At 42.2% G+C, this 21232-nt stretch overlaps 1 protein-coding gene and 1 long non-coding RNA gene across 6 annotated transcripts in view; one reads left to right on the top strand and one right to left on the bottom strand.

Moving 5' to 3' along the window:
• Positions 1-661: 661 nt before the first annotated feature.
• LOC138683844 (uncharacterized) lies at positions 662-11540 on the bottom strand. 2 transcript variants are annotated; one of them, XR_011323295.1, is made up of 2 exons: positions 10574-11540; positions 662-9846 (listed from the first exon to the last, which is right to left on the bottom strand). It is a non-coding gene; the product is annotated as an uncharacterized lncRNA (long non-coding RNA). The 2 variants fall into 2 exon arrangements; XR_011323296.1 differs by having other exon boundaries at positions 662-9843.
• Positions 11541-11679: 139 nt separating this feature from the next.
• Positions 11680-21232, top strand: part of ARL15 (ARF like GTPase 15) — a 229789-nt gene continuing 220236 nt past the window's right edge. The window contains exon 1 of one of the 4 annotated variants that reach the window (XM_069776741.1): positions 11680-12035. In XM_069776741.1, the coding sequence (XP_069632842.1) occupies positions 12024-12035 (12 nt within the window). In that variant the 5' untranslated portion in view covers positions 11680-12023. The remainder of the gene's footprint in view (positions 12036-21232) is intronic. The other 3 variants (XM_069776735.1, XM_069776737.1, XM_069776740.1) reach the window with 3 other exon arrangements.

The raw sequence follows: 21232 nt of genomic DNA, 5'->3' as shown, positions 1-21232 counted from the left end.
ATCCTTGATCACTGTAAAAATCCCCTTGCTGGTGTGGTGTTTGGGGTTGTTTTGGGGGGGTTTGTTGTTGTTGTTGGTTTTGTTGTTGTTTTGTGAGGTTTTTTGTTTGTTTGTTGTTGTTTTTTTTAAAATCGAATCTGGAAAGAAAAAGATCTTTAAAAGCTCATTCATTTATGAGTTCTTGAAATCTGGGGTTTGAAGCATAGATTCTCTCTTGGTTTACTCAGGCTCCTATTCATAAAGCAGACTGTAGATACTAGAAAATCCCTAACTCCAGCTCATTAGTCAATAAGAAGTTACAGGAGTGCAGGACTTAATTCAAAGTTAAAGTCAATAGGTGTCAAATAGTAAAAAATTTACTCCCTTCTCAGATCACAATCTCTCCAAAGAGTCTGCATATAAACCAGGTTCCTTCCTTCCTTCTTCTAACTTTTTGGGTTGTCCTGATGTTTTTCTGGATGACATGCAAGGGAATAAGAAAAGCTGACTAGGAATAAACAATTTTCACACACATTGAAGTCAAAACTTATACAGTGCACTTCAGCAGGCAACGGGGGTGCTTCTTATAGCATTAACTCCCTAAACAGAGATTTTCACATTCCCACCATAACCTAAAGAAATTTGCATTATATGATACTAGACACGGCAAAGATAACAAAAGTTTGTTAAAAATCTAGATTTATTATTTTAGTTATCTTCATGAAAACTTTACATATTTATATTTAAGGGTGAGTCTTGATACAGTAAAATAGCATTGAGAACAAGTGTTAGCAAAAGGCGTTCTTCATTTCAGTCTTTAATTGAAAAACAGGACAGCTGAGTGTGTATAATTAAGTACAACAATTTAAGTAGTATCTGGTTTAAATCCCATGATTTTCTCTCTTAACTATATACTTGCAGTTTCCTGTAAATAATAATGTGGAATAGTAGCTAGTCATTTACAGTTTGTATAAAATAAGAGGACTATAAAAGAAATTAGCATTCTGCCTATTCTTAGTTTGCAAGTACATTTTACTATAAAGTGTATGGAATTGGTCTCATTCCTGAGTCTCTGCAAGTCTTAATGCATATTTAATGGTGCAGACCTACTGCAGAAAGTCTGTCAAGAGGGGAGCCTTATCCTGACAGAAATCTAGTCACACGTTTCCCCATCCAGAGACCCTGTATTAAGCAGGTTAATACAGCCTGAAAAGTGAGAGGGGGTGGTAAGGAATGCTAAGAGATGTCCTAATTCAAGACAACTTGCTTGTGCCTGCAAACAGAACAGCTTTTTTAGAGTTCCTTGCTGATATTTAAAGTCAGCTATTTGGCACGTCCATTGTGCCTTTGAATCCCTTTGGTTAGAAAATACTAAATGAACTTTTTAATGTAGTAATACACTCTGTTTTTAAATACAGCGACTAATTGTAATTATCTCAGACAAAAGCAGTTAACATGGATCTGCCCTTGGCCATAGTAAGGGCAAGTTCACATTTAATGTAATTGTCAATTAACATCTCTATTAGTACATTTTCCCAGTAAAAACAAGCCAATGACAGCACAGCCCACTCTGTTCATTCGAGACTGAATCCTTCCCTGCCAGTGACCATCTTCTGTTCTCCAGGGCAAAGCAGCTGTTTCTTTGTTAAATGGCAATAAGCCTTTGTCCATGCTTTTGTATGAACAAATTGTTATGTATGTTTCACACCCTTAAAAAGTCTAAATGTCATAGCTAACATACTAGGGACTTACAACAGGCTTTGCCTCTAGCTGTTTTCTACACCTGATTTTACACAGTGCACATAAGCAGAATTAAATTGTTAAAATAGCGTAATGCCGTACAGCTGGTTCAGTCAATAAGGTCCTTAACTCTTGCTATACCATATTTCTCCCCAAAGGATTATACGTGTTTTACCCTAACTATTATTTTACCTTGTTTGGTAGGGAAGGAAAAATGTCTCAGAAATTTTATTCTGTGGGGAGCAATAAAGAAGAACATAAACAATGTATATATACTGTTATATGTTCTAGCAGCTGATGGAGGCATCTTAAAACTGCTGTGCAAATACCACCAGCACCCAAATAGCTCTGCAAAAAGTAGCGATGGCAATAAAGGCTCCCTCAACCTTCCTCCAAAGACCCAAGGGAAAAAAGGAATTGCTAACAAACCATTCAATTTTTACTCATGGAAATCAGCTGAAATCTGTGGAAGTTTTTCTCACCAATGCCAGTGGCAATAGGCAAGTTTAACTTCCAGGCACAGCCCAAGTAAACAACAGTATGTGGCCTTGTTACCTGTTTTGCAAAATGTAGCTGGGGTTGAAGCTGGAGTGTGTGAAGTGTGGTCTGCTAGTGTGAAACCTGGCAACAACCTGTCTACTTATTTTTGGCTGTCCCTTCCCTGCCCCATCTGTGCCGAGTCAGGTGAATGCTTCGTCTAGGCAGGGTGGGAGCTGACTGGGATTCAGGGGAGGAAAAGGAAGGAAGAAGTGGCCTCTAGGTTTTAAGATGGGAGTGGACTGTGTGGGGAGGAGAGGCTACTGGGAGGTAGGGAAGGCAGAAGGATGTGTCCTGGATCCTGTCACCTGAAGGCATGAGGGCTAGTGAGTGTGCAGAGAGACTCCCCAAAGCCCCAGAACTTCCCTCATCCTTCTCCTTCCTTTTTCTATAATCCCGCTCCTTTCCACAGACCCCCTTCCCACTGAAACCCCCTAAACTCACTCCTCATTCCTCTTTCCCTGCTTTCAATCAGTTCAAGTGAACAATCCCCTCAAATACACTTGCTGAGCCCTGCCACTTCTCTTCTTCACCACAGCAGAACCTGATACTGATTTGTTCCATTTATTACAGATCCATATTGAGCTTCTGAGACTTCATAAAAACCTCTCTCTGAGGTATAGGCTTTTCTGCTTTTCCTGAGACAGAGGGTCCAGTCTTCTAAAGAGATGTTCTCATTACTGCTATAATACAGAAAGATTAAGCTGAAGATGCAAATACTGGATGCAAATACTGTTTATGTTTTTAAGTAGCTTTCTGCATGTGATTTCAGAATGGGCAACCATTCTCATTATGAAGATCATCCATTTTGCATGGGGATCCTTTCTCATTTCCACTCACACTATCAGAACAGTTTCTTAAAAATCTGTGATAATAAAAATACAGCGACACTTTGACCTGTGGATTTCCAAGAGCAAGTTGAATTAAGAAAAAACTTAAAATTAAGAAGACCCTACTTAATATTCTGCTTCTGTAAACATTTGAAATAAGGTCTTTTGAACTTCTTGCACATTAAAGCACATACTCAAGCAGCTGCTGAATAAAGTTTTATAAGGTGCTATGTTTAACAGCCTGCTATATTCAACGTTAGTCACTCATCATAACTTTAGAAAAGACAATATGTAAACTTGTTTTGACATAAACTATCCTACCTTTCCCACATAAGTGGGCCCAGTACTGAAATCACTTTTTATGAATTACAGCATTTGTACAGTAGCCAGCAGTCAACCAAACCACTTTGCGGAGAAAGCAATATAACCAGTCCTGAATGTCTCCAGTGTTATATTCCACGTTAACCTTCCAAGAGCAGTTCATGCAAAGGTGGAGGTGGTTATACACATATTTAAGTGGATGCTCCCAAACCTAGAAGGCACCGTGCTTCAAAAACATTTGGATTACCTTCAGTTCACGTTATTCCTACAGTACAGATCCCATTCAGGTTTGCATATGTGAGTTGCTTTTAGAAACCAAGGAGACAGCTGAGTGATTTAAAAATGCAAGTTATTTACTTAATAGCCCCAGTACAGTGAGATTAGTGGAGCTGAAAAAGAAACACCACTTTGTTACGCACATTTGCTTTCCTTCTTCCAGATGTATTTTCCAGTGTAGTGCTATTTTCTTAACTTCCCAGCTTAAAAATGTATCTATCTGCTGTCCTAGTGGGGGAGCAGAAGTTGATTCATCTGGATTCCTTTGGTGTATCATTGCTTCAACTTTTATTACCTCAGATGTGTAGAACTGTACCTACAGAAACATCACAAAATGCCTCAGGAACAGTTACAATTGAAAGAAACCCCTTGGAGAGATATGATTTGTTTCTAAGACTTCCTAATTACCTTGTTGGTTTCAAGTCACATATCTCCTTACTTATTACATCTATTTTTTTCCTCAAGAATTAGTACCTTGGCCCGTATTTCCTGCTTTTCAACTAAATGGTAGTCCTTTAAAACAATCTGCAGTTGCTGTAACCTTTTCCCTATTCCTTGTCTTCAAAAAGTGGCTGAACCGCAATCCTTTTGGTAAATACGTCTGACCGACACACAATTCACCTTCTGGACTGGTATTGTTCAAGGCTTGTTACAATTTTCTGAGGCACTGATATCTATACCTCATACTCTGCTTCCAGAGTCTTATGCTCTGATATTGCTTTTAATCCTGTTTCAGCTGTATGTTGATATGTGTGCCTTACCATTAGTTACATACTTCAATTCATCAGGAATATGCAGCTAAGCATTTAAGCACACTTCAGTCAGTAGGACTTCAGGACATGCTTTAAAGAAAAAAGAGCTAGTAAGGATATGCTACATAGCAAAATGCAGGTTTAATTATAACTTGTATTCACATGCCTGCATAGCTTAAATTAGCTAACATGAATAAAAGAATTACTTTTGTGTGAACTGGTAACTGGACTTCAAAGTCTAACGCATGTGTTACTATTTTGTCCTTTCTCTTCTTAATGTACTACCTAGATGAGGCTAAAACCTGGCTTCATTTCTGCCATAAAGGTATTTCCATACCAACTAATAATTTCTTACTCATTTTGAGCATTTATTTTATCCTTTGTGCAAAAAGGCATTTTGTTTTCATCTAAGATTCAGAAACAAAGTAAGTTAAAATGTAGAAAAACTTCAACCACTGAGACTTTTTATCTGGTGCTCATTATTTCCAGTGAGAGATGAAACGGTCATAGCTGCAATGCCTTGCTAAGCATATTCTTAATATATGCTATATTTAGACTACAAGCAAAGTTTAGCTGTACAGGTTTGTAGTCACACTGACTTCTTGGGAAGACATGACTGTTAAGGAAGACACAAAGCTGAAGTATGTAAGATGTGTTACAATGTTGAATATAAATATGAAATACAAAGTCATAAGCAAAACGCAGTTTGTTTCAGAATTATCTGTTCTTTCATTTGCTTCGAGACTTCATATTTCTTCTCAGCAATTCATACAGGCCTTTACTCTTTTAGAGTGAAGAGGACTGCTGCTGGCAACAGTCAGACCCATGTTCCAGGTCTCTGCATAGCTTTACTCGAGGCACAACCTTCCTCTCCTTTGGACAGGCAGACCTATGGGATGGGCATTGTTAATATCCAAACACAGCTGAGGTATTATGTAGGTCACAAGATACATTGTCTTTTACTAATGCAGTGGCATTTTTTTCACACCTTTACAAGACTATGATTTGAGAAGTTCTGAAAATATGAAGAATTTTCTAAGACCAAATGGGAAGGTGGCAGGCTTTAAGCACCGGATCCAAACCCAGCCTATTTTATAGTTTGAAAGAGACAGAATATTGTCTCTCTAATGTTTTTAGGGGTAAATTTGGAACACAAATGTAATTCTGGCATAACAGGGTTCTCATCATGTAGTCAAAAACAAAGGAAAAGGCTACAGATGAAAACATGTATTTGCCTGTTAACACCAGAGCAAAGACCACAGGATAACTGTATTGCTTCTATTTATTTATTCAGCAAAAAACAATCTGAACATGAGAGATAAATATTTGAATACTCTGTACACAATATTGCTACTAGAAACAAATATATTACAAACTCCAATTGGAACTGTAATCCTCATAAAATGTACTACACTGAAGTCACAAAAATCCAAAGGTTCAGCTCATCCCAGAAAGCTAGACATTTGGTGGAACAGGACTAGATTTCATAGTGTTTGCTTCCTCATTGGTTCTCAGCAGGGACATGAAGGTACAACTTCTAATCAATCTCTTGACGGTATTTCCACAGTGCCCCAAGCAGTAGAGGGTTAAACCAGATCACAACAATGATTTTTTTTTTTAAATCTTCGTAACACCTTGCCATAGGAGAACAGTATTTTCTACATTTCACAAAAAAGAAACCAAGCAATGTCAAGTTAAATGCTTTGTTAGATATATATGAGAAGAAACCCTAAAGCTCTAAATCTAGGGCTTCTACATTCCAGTTTCTTAAACACAGAACCCCTGCTGCCAAGGGAGATTCCCTATCTGTGATCATTTAGTCCTCAAACTCTGCTAATAATTCAAACAAGGACTCTTAGCTACTGTTTTTGTTGCTGAGGGACTGTTTCACAACCTTCCATTGAAGAGTCATGAAATGAAAAATGAGTCCATAGCACTACCAACTTGGGCTGGGGTGACATAGAAATGAAATAATACCATATGTAATTTCCAATCTGCTCAGCAATATAATCTATTGACTAATCTATTCAAATTTCTTCATGCAAATCTTCTTGCATTACTTTACCAACAGTAACATTTTTGGTGCACTGGGAAGAGTAAATAACTTCTATAACATCAACTGTAATATTACAATTACTTTATCCATATCCCATAGGTTTAAATTAATTATTCATTAGAATTATACTAAATTTGTATCAGTGTAACTACAGTCAGAAACTGGTTTCTACTTTTGGCCATTTTTACTATTAATCTTTGCTTTTAGACTGCCTGTTGTTATTTTGCCAGTAAGGTTACTTAAAGGACAGCCAAATATTTCAGGAAACCAGAAAAGGGAGAACAGGTGAAAAATCCTTTTCAAAATCTGCTTGCTTGCTTTCATATCCATGTGTTCTTTTGTAGGAAAAACACCTAACCATAGCACACATGGTGACCATAATGCCAGAAGGTAACAAAGCATTAGAGCACAGAGAAAGAGGAAGAGAAGATTTTTGACTGAAACGTCTTGCTTCTCCCATAGTGCTCCTTCACTTTTGCCTGTAGTATCTCTGCATGTTGACATTTGTCAATATATCAGATAAAGAGTTGCAAATCGCTTCAAGTTTTATTTACTCAGAGCAGCTTCTCCCTTTCCTCAGTAACAGTTACACGAAGTTGTTTAACAGCAGGCTCCAAGTCAATTATTGAAATTGGACCTGCAAATACAACTGCTGACTGCCCTTGACCTTTATTTAATACTCAAACTCTGCTTATGAAAAACCCATTCTTTGATTTCTATGTCCAGTTCTTCTTCCATTTTTATGCCCTTCTGGATCTTTCTAGGAAACACTTTTGGTCATAATTGGCCACACACATTTGTTGTTAAAATTTATACTTAAAAATCTATTATCATTAGACCATTCAAATATTTTTTTGCCTATATCAGTTTTCCAGCTGCTGAACATCAAACTCCCCTAACTAGCCTTACTTATTATCTCCAGCTTCTTGTCTGTTCTACCAGTGAAGTCAGAGACTGTTTTATCACATCATTTGTCTTTTTGAACTAACTACTATTCGCTTCTTTTAAGGCATCCAATTCTAAATTTCTAGCCATGCCCTATAAAGGGATTTTGTAGCATTTGGGAGCATTTACATTACTGTATGAGTATCCTGAGTCAGAGGTCCATGTTTTTATAAGAGGCTTTTCTCTACAGATTTTATTATTCCAGAGTAAGTCTATGGTATTAACATGAAGCTACAAATTATAATGTTTTGCTTTCCTGCTGCTAACTAACCTAGGACTTGCCAAGAGAGTCTGCCCTCTGCAATGACGATGTACCATGGAAAACTAATGTTGAAACATAACACAGTACGAGTAAGGTAGTCTCAGTACTTTCAGAGATATTAAATGCTTTATCTGTTTCTCAACTTTAATTAGAAGGGTAATCCCCCCCTCCCCCATAATTAAGCTTTGTAAACAGAGCTATCTGGGCACCTTACATCAGTAAAAACTGAAGATCAGTACAACTACTTTCTTGCTAATAAACAAAAGTCAGTTGCCTTTCACCTAAGGTTATTAAAAAGTAAGGCAATTGGGCAGAATGGGGTGAGCAAGGGGAGAACAAACACACCATGCCCTTTGTTCTCTTAATGAATGAAATTATTCTGATGTGGCAAAGTGGTTTAGATTGTTGCATTCACTGATATACTGCTAGGTCTCTTTGTGTTAGGGCACCTTTTATAACACATCCAGTGTTCAGGTCATTCAAACCATGATGTGGAAACACTGGCCATACTGTTCCCATGTACTGCTACTGAATGAATAGCACTGCTTTCTGCAGAACTTCTCTACAAGTATTATCTTTGCCAGAATCTATTTAACTAATGAGACCAGGAATTAAAGTGGTATGGCTAAAAGGTATCCTAAAGTATGCCTGTCCCTCAAGTTGTTTTCCAAGATAATGCTTGCTAGACAACTTGTATCTATACAGCTGACTATACAATTCTGAAAGAAACCCTACTAATTCCATTCAGATATGTTTGGAAATAGGCATATTTGTTGGTATTTACATTTCAAATTCCTGTTATGCTAATATCTACTAATGAACAAATAAATGTTATGTCAATTCCACCTTCAGAGTTTGTTGACTGCTAGTGCCATAAAACCTTGAATTTGGCAGGTGGCAATCATAGGTTAAAATGTTCTAACTCATTAAATTGCACTGAGATAAACAATAGGTGATTAAATGTTGTGCTCAGCACTTCTCAGGGTCAAAGCCTGAGTCCAAGATTGATTATCTTGCATACAAGTTTTACAGAAATAATTTTTGCAACAGGATTTAACTGAAGATACACTCGTGCTTCTGTGAAGCTCACTTCACTTTTTGCAACCAGAGTTATTACCCAATAGCCACCACCTGAAGTTTTGCCCCATTAAAATACTTTGATGTTTTCACTTCCATCTTGTTAGTTCCCGCTGACAAGCTTCTTTATGAAGATAGCTAACACTGGATTAGGTATACATTCTAATATAAAATTGAACTTCTTTTTAGATGAAAGAAATCCTACAGGACTTCCAAGAAAAACCTCAGCAACACAGTGACTGTGTAGGCTAGAAGGCATGTGTTGTAGGACTTGTATTCTGCTTACATTCTGCTATTGTTCAATGTTAATCTTCACTTTATGTCATAAAATGAATGCGCCATAAGGCTACAAAATGGCCAAAAGACTCATGTGTTTATAGTCAACAGGATGACTAATATGTTAGCTTAGGCTTGGTTTCTCTCTCGATCAAGTCTGTGGGATTTGCAGTGTATACATGAGAATTTTTCTGATTTTGTTAACTGGTATTCTGTTCAGCTCATGAGGACTTGCTTATAAGCTGGAAAGAAAATTGCATGTATAAAACAGTAATTTGGGAATAAGCATTTTTCTTTGTGTGTATAAACACGTTGCATCTTCATAATCAGATCTGTCGGACTGATTCACATAAAACAGAAGGGTCTTCTAGTTCATTTTCTCCAGATCTAAAACAGTGCTAACTAAACCACACCTGAGAAATGTTTAAGTAGCTCACGACCACTCTCAGAAATTCTACTACTTTTGGTTGTGATGTCTCTCTGTGCTTGATTATCCTTCCCATTAAAGTGTTTTCCAGTGTCTGACCTAAATCTCCCTTGCTGCAATGCAAGCCAATCACTTCCTTTCCCATCATGACATCCTCTCTGCAGCAACTCTCTACATATGGATTCTATTTTCCCCCCTCAATCAGCTCTAGAAGAAATAATTCCCAGTCCTTCCCCATTACTCTCATAGGGAACACTTCTGAAATCTCTGCTTGTTCTTGATGCTCTCCTTTAGGTTCTCTTCCAGTCATCCTTCATTTAGGGAAGCATCTAAAGGCAGCAAGTCTCAAGAGTGATGTATTACTGCTGCTAAAAAGAAGAAATAAAGGGTTTTAAAGGTTAAGGGGAAAGCACTGCAAAATGTTAAAAATCACGGACAATGACAGAAGAATGATGAAATCTCAGCTTCTTGCAGCTCCTTTGTTACACTATTGAGAGGCATACTTTAGCCACCTCTGTTCACCCTGCAGTTCCCACTGTCAAAAGGGCATCTCATGATCAGAGAAAGTTGCCAGCAATGGCTGTGACTATACAGAAAAAGTCAGAATACTGAATAGCAGGAAGGGCCAAGCCTGTATCCCTCCTTCCACCCCTTTGCTATTAAAATACTAAAATTAGAAAATTTCTTAATGATTCAAGGTAAACAAATCCATTTGTACTCATCTGAACTAAATTTAACCTGCTATGCAGCTGTATTTGACATTGATTCCCAAAGTAAGGAGGGTCAAAGGAAGCAAGTTTTTTCTAGACTATACACATGAGGAAAATGAATTAACCATTGACAAGAACTACCTGCTTTTTGGGCAGACAGGGGGAACACCTTACAGACACTCTCTGACACTGGCTGGATGCTGTAACTGAGCCTGTTAGCGACAGGCCCTAACTCATTACAAAACCCAGAGCAGCAATTGCAATCGCCCATCCCCCACCCCAGTTTACTAGATCTAGGCCAACTGCTTACTAATATCCTTACAAATACGCACTCCCATTTGCTCTTGGATCCTCATTTACCCCTTCTTTCCTCTTTGCTCCTTACCTGCTTTTGCAATCCTTTTTATTACACCAGGGGTTGTGTGGTTTGTTTTTTTTTTTTTTTAATTATCTCACTTGATACTGCCTTTCCAGCTTTCCTAGCCCACAGTCACGTTGAGAAGTTTCCTTCTATGCCTCCAGCAAGACAGCTGTTACCGCTAACATTACAAATTTGTGGAAAAGCCTACGGGTCAGATGTCAGCTTGCAGAGCAAGATGCGAGTGTTGCTTTCACAGGTGGCTGAGGGAATCATGATACAGGATAAGGAAGATACACTGCTCACCTGCCTACATCAAATTTCCCAGAAATAAGTTTACTCGGAGGTTCTGCTGAATGTGGTTTAGCTGCTCCTGTCCCTCCCGACAACGGCTTGTTTCTACTGAGGTTAGTAGCGAAGCTCCTGTCCCTGCCCGTCGGGAATAAGGAAGCATTTGCAAACCCGGGGTGAGGAGCCCCTCCGCTCCCAGCCAGCTCCCTCAGCCACCGACCGACCGCCGGCCGGCCGCGGGGCCTCGGCCCCCCCGCCCCCGGCAAGCGACGAAGCCTTCAGCCACGCAGAACGAGCCCTGCCCGGAGATGTCCGTCCCCCCCCGCCCCGGCCCGGTGCTCTCCTGCCGCGTGCCCCGGAGGCGGAGCGCAGGGCGCAGCAGCTCCCGCCGCTCGGCCGCCGGCTGGAGCCTGCGGCCTCACCCCGCTCCTCCTCCCGCCGGGCAGCGCAGCGCAGCCGGCTCCGACCCTCGCTCACCTCACCGCCCCCCCAGGGGAGGGCCCCACTGACCAGGCAACGCACCCGCCTGGGGGGGAAGCCCCGGCCGCCTTCCCAGGGCGGGAGCAGAAGCCAAGGCGGGGCGGGGCGGACGGAGAACCGGCGGCCCCCACCGAAGCTCCCGCGCGGGCGCGTACGCCTTTAAGAGCGTCCTCCTCGCGCCCCACGTGTGCGATCAGCTGACGGCGAAGTCGGGCGGGGCGGCGCGAGGACTCTCGCTGCTGGCGAGCGCTGGGGCGCTGCGGGCGCCGGGCTGGGGTTGGCTGCGCCGCGGCCGCCCCCCGCCGCGCGCCCCGCCGCCGCCGCCGCGCGCCCCTCCCCCCCGCCCGCCGCCCCGCCCCGCCCCGCCCCCCCCGCGCGCGCGCAGGGCCGCTGCGGCGCGTTGAGGTGCGGGCGGCGGCGGCGGCAGCGGGCGGCTCTGACAGCGCCGCCGGGGCAGCGCCGGCGCCCCCGGACCCTCCGCAGGCCCTCGGGGCGGCGGCGGCCGAGCCTCCCCCAGCCCTGCACCTTGCGGCGGCGGCCGAGCCCCCCCCCCCCCCGCGCCGCCGAGGCCGGCGGGGCGGCGGCAGGAAGCGCCGCTCCCCTTTGGCGGTGGGGCTCCCGGTAACCCAGCGCCGCTGTCAGCCGGGCGAGCGCCCGCGGCCCCGGAGACCTGATCGGCAGCGCGGCGCCCGGCGCCACCCGGTACATGGATTACCTGGTAGGTCCCCCGGCGGGAGCGGGACGCCCCCCCGCCGCCGCCGCCGGCCCGTCGGACATCTTACCGAGGGCGCCGCGGCTGAGGCGGCGGGAGGGTGGGGGCGGGGTGCGCGGAGGGGGCAGGTGGGGCGGTGGGCGCGGGCAGGGCCGGCGGGCAGCCGGGGGCCGGCCCGCCGGGCTGTTAAAGGGCGATAAACCGGCAGGGTTCCGCTGAAGCGTGCGGCGGCCCCGCTCATTTGGCCGCTATTAGATTGCTAAAGCCGTGACCCGGGTCGCTGTTTTTTTCCTAAATGCATGCGCTTAGGTTACGCTTGAATGAACTAAATTGTCACCCTGGGCGGGATCAGCCCTGCGCGCAGGCAGCTGGTATTCAGGGGTAAGCTTTATTGCTCTTTAATGAATATTGGCTTTATTCGCCTGCGAGAGATCGTATCGCAGGCGCGCACTTCAGGCTGGGGTCGTGGTTGGCGTCCGGAGTCCCCGACGTACACTCGGCAAGCAAACCCTGTGGCACGGCTAGGTAATGAGCTGGTGACTTTGTTTTAGTACAGTACCTGCTTACCTGGTCTTCTCAGCCTAACAGCGGGAGAGCGTAATGGGCACATCCCATCACTCAAGTTTTGTTTCTTTGCCCGCTAGCCTGTAAACTGTGCCCCCTTCTTCCTCCTGAAGTGCTGCAAAGGGTCTGCTGCGGTGATAAGGAGTAGGTCTCTTCTGGCCGTCCGTGTTCGCTGTTGGTGTTTGGTGTGACCAGTCAGGAAGTATTTGGGAGTCAGAAACTTGACTTGGCCTTTCGGAGGTCTTCAAGTGAGATGCGCATGGGTGTAGGCTTTCAAGAGAGGTTCATCAACCAGTCAACAGAATCTCTGGAGATACTCTTTCTAGCAAATTGATTTGAGGATTTGCTGTATAGAGATGAGAGCTGCATGCAGTGGATGACCTTCCCTTCTCTGACAATGAAATCAACTAAACCAGAAATACATTAAATATTTAATTAACTACTATTGTTCTGTCCTTGTAGCTTAGATTTATTTTTGGTTATTCAGCTTTATACCAAAATAAAATGTTTTAGGCTTTCCTTCCTGAATTCAGATAACCGAGAGAGAATAGAAAATGAGACCTGTGCAATAGAAATGGTAGGTAGACTTCTCTTTAACAACCTAGTTAATGAAATACTGATAATAAACTTGCTGTGTGCCAAGTACAGCCTTGTAGCTCCTTGAGAGCCTGGAGCTGTTTCTTAGATTTTTTTCCTTTATAAACTTATATCCAGATGAAACTGGCCCTCCTGTACTTTTAGAAATGCTTGCATTAACCTTTGTGACTGCTACAGGCTGTTGTGTGGAAGGCCAGCCACTCTGAGAACAATAAATTTAATAAGCCTTGGAAACTGGGAGCATGTTTTTGTATTAACTAAAGGCGGGAGAGGATTAAATAGCTCAACATTTTTTTTTTTTTTCCTTACTCTTTTTCTCCAGTTCATCCTTTTCCTCTTTTCTGTTGTGTGGCCACCTTTGGTGCCATTTCTAAAAAAAGTGAATCTTCAGGATAACAATATCCTGAGTGTTCATGCAAGTTTTGCCTAATGTTTCTTATACAGGAGTATCTCTGAAGACAGACTTTCTCAAGGTCTCATCAATCTCACAGTGCATGTTATAATGCCATATGAAACTTAAAGGATTCTTTTGATGTAGAAGTTGTTACAGATCAGCCAAGTTATTTTTTATAAGTGGTGAAAGCCAGGGGTTGGGGATAATAGTTTAAACAGGATGCGGGTCCACTGATGCTTCAGAACAGTCCAGGATGCCTTCATCTGTCACTGACCAGTACTTGTTGCTGGGGTTTCCATACTTCTTATACAGTAGGAGTCCCTTGATCTTTGGAGTACTTGCTGCAACTGGCATCAACTCTTTTAAAGCGAAGAAGAAAAAAAATAAGAAAGTTTAAAATTTTTGCATCTGTGTATAACTTGAAAAGAAGACACTTCTGTTTGGCAGTTCAAATATTTTCTCGTGCATTTGTGTGGAGGACTTCCCCTTCCAGCCCTCATCTTCACCACATGCAGGAGATTGGTCCTCCTTCGCCTTTCTCTGTTAACGGTGGTAAATGGAATGGCTCTTCTTGGTAATGAACAGCGGGTTCAAGCACCTTAGAAAGTCTGTTCTGACAAAAAGAATTGATGATGGTGAGTTAGGCAACGAGTTGTCTACAACCCACTTTCAGCGTGGAGGACCAAGCTGTTGCCATGGGTGCCCTAGTGTAGAGATGGGCCTGCTCTTTATTTATGCAAGACTTGCAGTTACAATATGGATGTTAACCTGTAGATGTAGAACGATGACCTCATTATTTTCATAACAGCAGTAGCAAGAAGCTGTACATGTTAAGGAATTTTGTGTTTTATGCATTTATGTTGGGATCTTGCACCTCTGTGGTCTTCAAAACTTAAGCAGAATCTGCTGGTTCCTCATGTTGGTGTATTGGGTTTGCATGGTAAGGTTTTATTAGCAGGGGCGGGGTACAGGGGTGGCTTCTGTGAGAAGCTGCTAGAAGCTTCCCCCATGTCTGACAGAGCCAATGCCAGCTGGCTCCAAGACGGACCTGCTGCTGGCCAAGGCCGAGTCCATCAGCGATGGTGGTAGCACCTCTGGGATAACAGATTTAGGAAGGGAAAAAAAAGTTGCTGCGGCAACAGAAACTGCAGCTGGAGAGAGGAGTGAGAACATGTGAGAGAAACAACCCTGCAGATACCAAGGTCAGTGAAGAAGGAGGGGGAGGAGATGCTCCAGGTGCTGGAGCAGAGATTCCCCTGCAGCCTGTGGGGAAGACCGTGGTGAGGCAGGCTGTCCTCCTGCAGCCCATGGAGGTCCACGGTGGAGCAGATATCCACCTGCAGCCCGGAGAGGACCCCATGCCGGAGCAAGTGGATGCCCAAAGGAGGCTGTGACCCCGTGGGAAGCCCACGCTGGAGCAGGGTCCTGGCAGGACTTGTGACCCTGCGGGGGACCCACGCTGGAGCAGTCTGTGCCTGAAGGACTGCACGACGTGAAAGAGATCCACGCTGGAGCAGTTCATGAAGAACTGCAGCCTGTGGGAAAGACTTGTGCTGGAGAAGTTCATGGAGGACTGTCTCCCGTGGGAGGGACCCCATGCTGGAGAAGAGTGAGGAGTCCTTCCACTGGGGAGGAAGGAACGGCAGAGACAAGGTGTGAAGAACTGACCACAAAGCCCATTCCCCATCCCCCTGTGCCACTTGCAGGGAGGAGGTGGAGAAAATTGTGAGTGAAGTTGAGCCTGGGAAGAAGGGAGGGGTGGGGGAAAGGTGTTTTAAGATTTGCTTTTATTTCTCATTACCCTGCTCTGGTTGATTGGTAATTAATTTTCCCCAAGTTGAGTCTTTTTTGCCCATGATGGTAACTAGTGAGTGATCTCTCCCTGTCCTTATCTCAACTCATGAGCCTTTCATTATATTTTCTCTCCCCTGTCCAGCTGAGGCAGGGAGTGATAGAGTGGCCTTGGTGGGCACCTGGCATCCAGCCAGGGTCAACCCACTGCAGCTGGGCACCTGTATTGCAGCCTGCAGGCAGTGAGGTTTTCTCTGCCTATAGTGTGAAGCAGACAGCAGGGCTAAGGATGCAAGTGTTTCTGGTTGCAGTAGTCCCTTGACAGAGCATTAGACAAAGTTTTGGTTAGCAGTGGGGCTGAATGAATGAGAGAGTTTAGTGGAGGGAGGCTAGGATAACTGAGGTCAGGTTTGCTGCAGCACGGACTCCGGAGTCATTCCCTCTTGATGAGGAGTCTACCCCTCAGATAGCTCTTCCCAGACTTGTATAGGAATGTTTTTTTCCTGATTTTTCCTGGATAGGGCCTACATTCATGGAGATGTTCTTCTCCCTTAAACAGCTGATCCCAAGAAATACCGAACATCTGCAGGACCTGTTAATATCAGCAGGTTATTGAAAATGTTCAAAACCTGCTCAAAGCCCAGTCAGTTGGAGCCAGCTTGCACTATAGCCCTGAAGCTTGTATGGGTAGATACCCACAACCTGTGTAGGACCTATCCTGCTTACAGTGTGATCTTTGATTTATGGCTAATGCCATCTGATAAAGCACTGGTATTAGAAGAGTATCTTCTGTGGTGCTCTGGTCTGATTGTGCATGGTAACAGAGGAGTAGCACTAGTCTTTGTATATGGAATAGCTAGAAGAGGCTCTTGAGCCTGGTCCCTGTTTTATTTTTGTATTGATATAATTACAGTGTTAGGAGTGGTGTGTTTTTTTGTCTTTTTTTTTTTTTAATCAACATAGCTAAACCAGGTTCAACCTCTAGAAAAGAACACACTGTCACTCATTTAGAGGCACCTTTTACTTATACAGTTTATTCTCCTTGTATTGAAGTTAATTCCTTTAAAACATGCTATGCAAACACAGCTGCATCCATGTAGATTTGTAGGTTTTTGTGACTGCATAATCCTGTGGTGTATCTGCAACCTTCTTCTGCTCATTGTTGCTGCATTGTGTCTGGAAGGATTATAGTGTATATATAGACTTGTGTTGGCTGGCCTATGTTCAGTAGACTATGCTTAAATTTAAGAAATTGCAGCATGATGCATCTTGTGAAAAGCATGGCATGTGACCAATCTTAAAATTTTTGTTTGGAGAACTTGCGGGGAAACAATAGCGATGTTTCAGTTTTTCATATGTGATACTTGCAATGCAAATTTTAAACTGCTGAGTAGACTTTCGCAATATACTTCTTCAGTGGCATCCTCTGTCCTAGACAAGGATCTTGCATGCAACCGTTCAATGTATCAGCTTGATCTGTGTAGAGCTTTTAAAAGCTACTTTAGAGGGTGATGTAGGAATTTGAATGTGTGACTTCACAAAAAAAGAGGTCTTATATTGCCCTGAGAGTTTGTAAGATACATTTGATAACCTGTTTAATTTTGTATATTTAGCATTTTTAATATGATTGCTTATCCTTAAATTTTAAATTGTATCCTATGCTATGTAGTATCTTAGTTGTGTATAAGAATGTTTCTTGGGCAGGTAATGAAGCATATATTCCAATTTGAAATGGAAGATAACACTTCTTATGTGAACAACCATATCAACTTAAGTGATTTTTTTTTTTTCCTTAAAACTGAAGCATGAACATGAGTATTGCAAATGCAAAATATGCGTGCACACAGAAGCTAAAATTTATTTTTTGAGTAAATTGAACTAATTTTTCAAATTTTAGGTGAATAGGCCTTGAAGTGACTTCAGAGTTTATTGGTGTCTGAATGGTCTTGACCTCAAGTTCTGGATAGTTAGTGTTCAGGCAAAGTCTTTCTTGACTGGGGAAAGCTGCATATACCAAGCTGTGGTATTCTTAAAAACATTAGGTGATGTTAAAAGAAAAAAAAAATGTTTCTGAGCCACTTTTCTTTCCTGGACAGCTTACCTTTAAGACCTTCCCTTTTATTTAGTTGGACCCTTTAATTTAATTGGATAGGTTAGATGTAGAAAGTGGTAATACAGGATAGATCATGATCACTTCATGGTTCTGATCTCCTTCAGATCCTGTCTTTCCATTGTTGTTGCCTGTTCCATCGTTTAGTATCTGCAAGCCATAGAAAACATTCTTTCTTATACTACAAGTGGCATTATGGAGGTAACTGTTTGAAGGTTAGGGTCTTACTTCACAGCAACTTTGTAAACCAGTAGCTGCTGTTCTTTGAATAAGGAAAGATGGGGGAAGGTCCATACTAGGAACCCTCGATTTTTCCTCTGAAGCAAATTTTTGATAACAGCACCTGCAACATGAGCAACAAAGGTTTATGTAGCCTCGCCCTCTTATCTTTGCTGAACATCCCTCTCATGATATGAATTTTGTCTTTTGTCATGTAATGATAAGGCTTATTGGGGCTGTCTGTTGACTCATCTATCAGCTATAACATCCTTGAAATTTTACACCCTCTGTAGAGCACAAGGGCTTGTATCTTAAGATACTATCCCTCCTTCAGTTTGGGAAGCTGATTAGGCACAAGGATGAGGGGTCTGACAGGGGTTTGATGAGGTTTCAAAATAGAGATGAATGCAGGAAAGAAGGCAACTAACAGGTGTAAGATCAACTAGTGTACAGGGTGCATGCAACTGTATTAATGGTTTGGATCAGATGTGAATTTTTGAAGTGAATCTTAGTCACCTGCACTTACTGTACGTAGGTTTGCATTGCAGAGTGATCACAGATCACAGGAACCTGATATTTTTCAGATGAAACCAGATGGGTAGATGCACTCAACTAATGGGTTTTCAGTCCACAGGACCAGATCAGAACTGGTCTGAAGTAAAAAGCTTGAAGTACGTGGCATGAATGCTTGATCTTCAGCATCAGTTCTTGCTATGTTGCACTACTTGGTATTGTATACATAGCCAGGGTCACTTAATCTGGAAATGAGAGTGCTGCTGCTTTTGATTACTTTCTGCATCAGCATAGCAAGGTAGGAAGAAACCCCAAACAAATTTTTGAGAACCTCTCCCAAAGAAGTTATTGTGGCTAGGTTCTTGTTGCTATTTCAGCTCTATGAAGTGTAACATCCAAATTTAAATCAACTGGGAATGGCAAATGGAATAAATTCTAGGGGATGACCTCACCTGAATGAGCATGCTTCTGATTTAAGTAAGTTTGGGATATCAAGAACCTGATCTGGCTGAAGACCTGGAAGAGGGGTGGTCTGGAAGACAAATCCTCCTCCTTGGTAGAATATACCCAGCCAGTATTGCAAACAGTTTTTGCTGAATGAAAGATGTCATCAGCCATATAGAAAAGGCAATAAAAATATTGATGACTTAACTAACTGGAAGTTACTTGACTCAACGTAGATCAGCGAGCAGAAGTGTAGAATTCCTGTGCAGAAGATAAATGCTGCATTTGCTCATCCTGCAATAGGAAGCATTATTGCATTCCCCAGGTAAAGTTTGATTCAAAGGTGGCTGTTACAGTGTAACTTGATACAGCTTCCTTGGGAACACAAAAGAATGCCTTAATGTGATTATAATTTCCAGCACAAGATTCTGTGAAGTCACAGGGGTATTGCGCACCAGAAATTTCAGCCTCTTCGATACACGCACTGAAGAAACAAGTGAATTGGCACGTTTAAAATCAAATTAGTTTACCATTTTGCCCTTTCTGTGATGAGGATTGCATTAGAGTGGTAGATGTTATTACATCAAAAAAAGTGTCCCAGTTTATGAAAATGTGCTAGTCTGTGTTTGTTACAAACAGCCCAATAATGTCCTTGTGAATTAGTCCCAGGTTTGGTATGTGTTGGGCCCCCTGTTGCTCTGCAGTGTGCTGCTCCTGAGTTCTTCAGTCAGACCTCCAAGCTTGAGGCGACATAGTGATGAATTCACAAAAGGTTAGAAATGCAAGCTTTTAATAAGTGAGAAAATCTGCATTTAGTAAGGACAGAATATTCCTCCTAATACCCCAAGCTCATTACCATTTTTGGCTTGTTGTCAGTATCATCAGCTCGTGTATTTTAATACTGCCAGTTTGTGATGTTTATTCTCTTAAACTGAGTTCTGAAGTTTTGTGATTATGTGAGGATATCAGCTTTCCATTAACAAAAGTAGTATTTTTTGTTTCAAACTTAAAAGCACTAATGTGGGCCTGAACAGCTGTAAAGCCATAAGGAGAAAAACATATGCAGTACTTAAAATCTTGTGATTGTTTGGGTTTTGGCTCATAATACTCTGTAGTATTTTGTTTTTGCTTTTTTTCACTCTGTGTGCAGCAAAACTTTCTGAAGTGCAAACTGTCTGACTGTATAAAAGTCCTTGGGGACATAAATAAGGTATTTGCAATTGAATAAGAGGTTGGCTCATCTCATGTTGGAGCTCTTCAGAGTACAGAACTTTTCTTTTGTCTTGCTGGCAGCCTGATAAGGTGACTATTGCAATTGCCAACACGAGGGTGTAAGTAGCTTCCTGCTGTCTGAGGAAGAGACACAAAGCAGGAAGTCTAGCTGACAGGTCCTCTTTATGTTTAGATGCAGTCCTGCCCTACAGCTTTGTTGCTTTTAAGGACAAACAGCAAGAAGAACATGAATCTTTGTACAATGCTTTGCTTTTATGGTGTATGTTTTGGTGGAGCAGTAGAAGAAAAATTTGTTCACAGGACCACAGTAGTTTTTGACATTGGAGAGTCTGGGGAAGCAAGATGGCATCCAAGAGCCAGTAGGAACTGTTGATATGGGGGAAGTGAGTTTGCAGACTTGTTTTTTTTTTCTTGTTATGACTTGGAGGTTTTGGATGGAAGAAGCATCTGTTTTCTATGTTTTGTTAGCTTTTACAGCAACTACTGCCTAGTCTTCCTTTATATGAGTTTGCCTCTAATAGAGATGACAAACTTTGAAGCAATTAAAAATGAAGTAATCGTTCTGTAAACTGTCAATAGTCAGTTTCATAAATGAGCATCGATAGAGCTGCTGTGGCAGTGAATAAGAGGGAGAAGAGAATGCAGACATTAGAAGGGAATTTAGTGTTTGTGTTTAGTTGTATAAACTGCATATGCTTTGGATAGGCTGATGCAGAGACAAATATTGAGAGTGCACATTGAACCTGGGAAAAAAATCATAGTACCCTTCTTTATATTGGTAATAAAATGGCAGATGAAATTCAGTGTTGGTAAATGTAAAGTTGCATATATTTATAGCAGAAGTCACATGGCAATACAGATGCATGGATAGGCCCTAAAATAGAGGATCCTTCCTTAAAATGTCATCTCAACCCCAATGTCTGTCAACAAGTTCAGAGTATTAAGAAGGAAAAAGAAGAAGAAATCTCATTTTTACACTGCTTAAATGTACAGTTTGCTATTGTCTTAAATGCTACATTTCTGGCTGTACCATCTCAAGCAAGAGTATTGTAAAACCAAAGAAGATACAGAGAAGGATGACACGGTAATTGTAAGAAAAAAATTGCTTCCATACAAGGAGGGATTAAATAGTTATAGCCCTTCAGTCTGAAGAAGAGACAGCTGAATGGTGTGGGGAGTCAATATTATAGGCATGTTTGAAATCATAAAGAGAGGGTAAATAGGCAATAAGTAATTTCTCCCAATAGAAGAACTCGATGACAGTTACAATCCAGGAACTTTTTTTCCCCATGAGTATAGTTGAATTCTGTGTCTCACTTGTGCAGTAACGTTAGGGAG

Source organism: Haliaeetus albicilla, chromosome Z (assembly GCF_947461875.1).
Source record: "Haliaeetus albicilla chromosome Z, bHalAlb1.1, whole genome shotgun sequence".
NCBI lineage: Eukaryota > Metazoa > Chordata > Aves > Accipitriformes > Accipitridae > Haliaeetus > Haliaeetus albicilla.
Note: the sequence above shows the minus strand (reverse complement) of the source record. Positions and strands in the feature narration are given on the sequence as shown.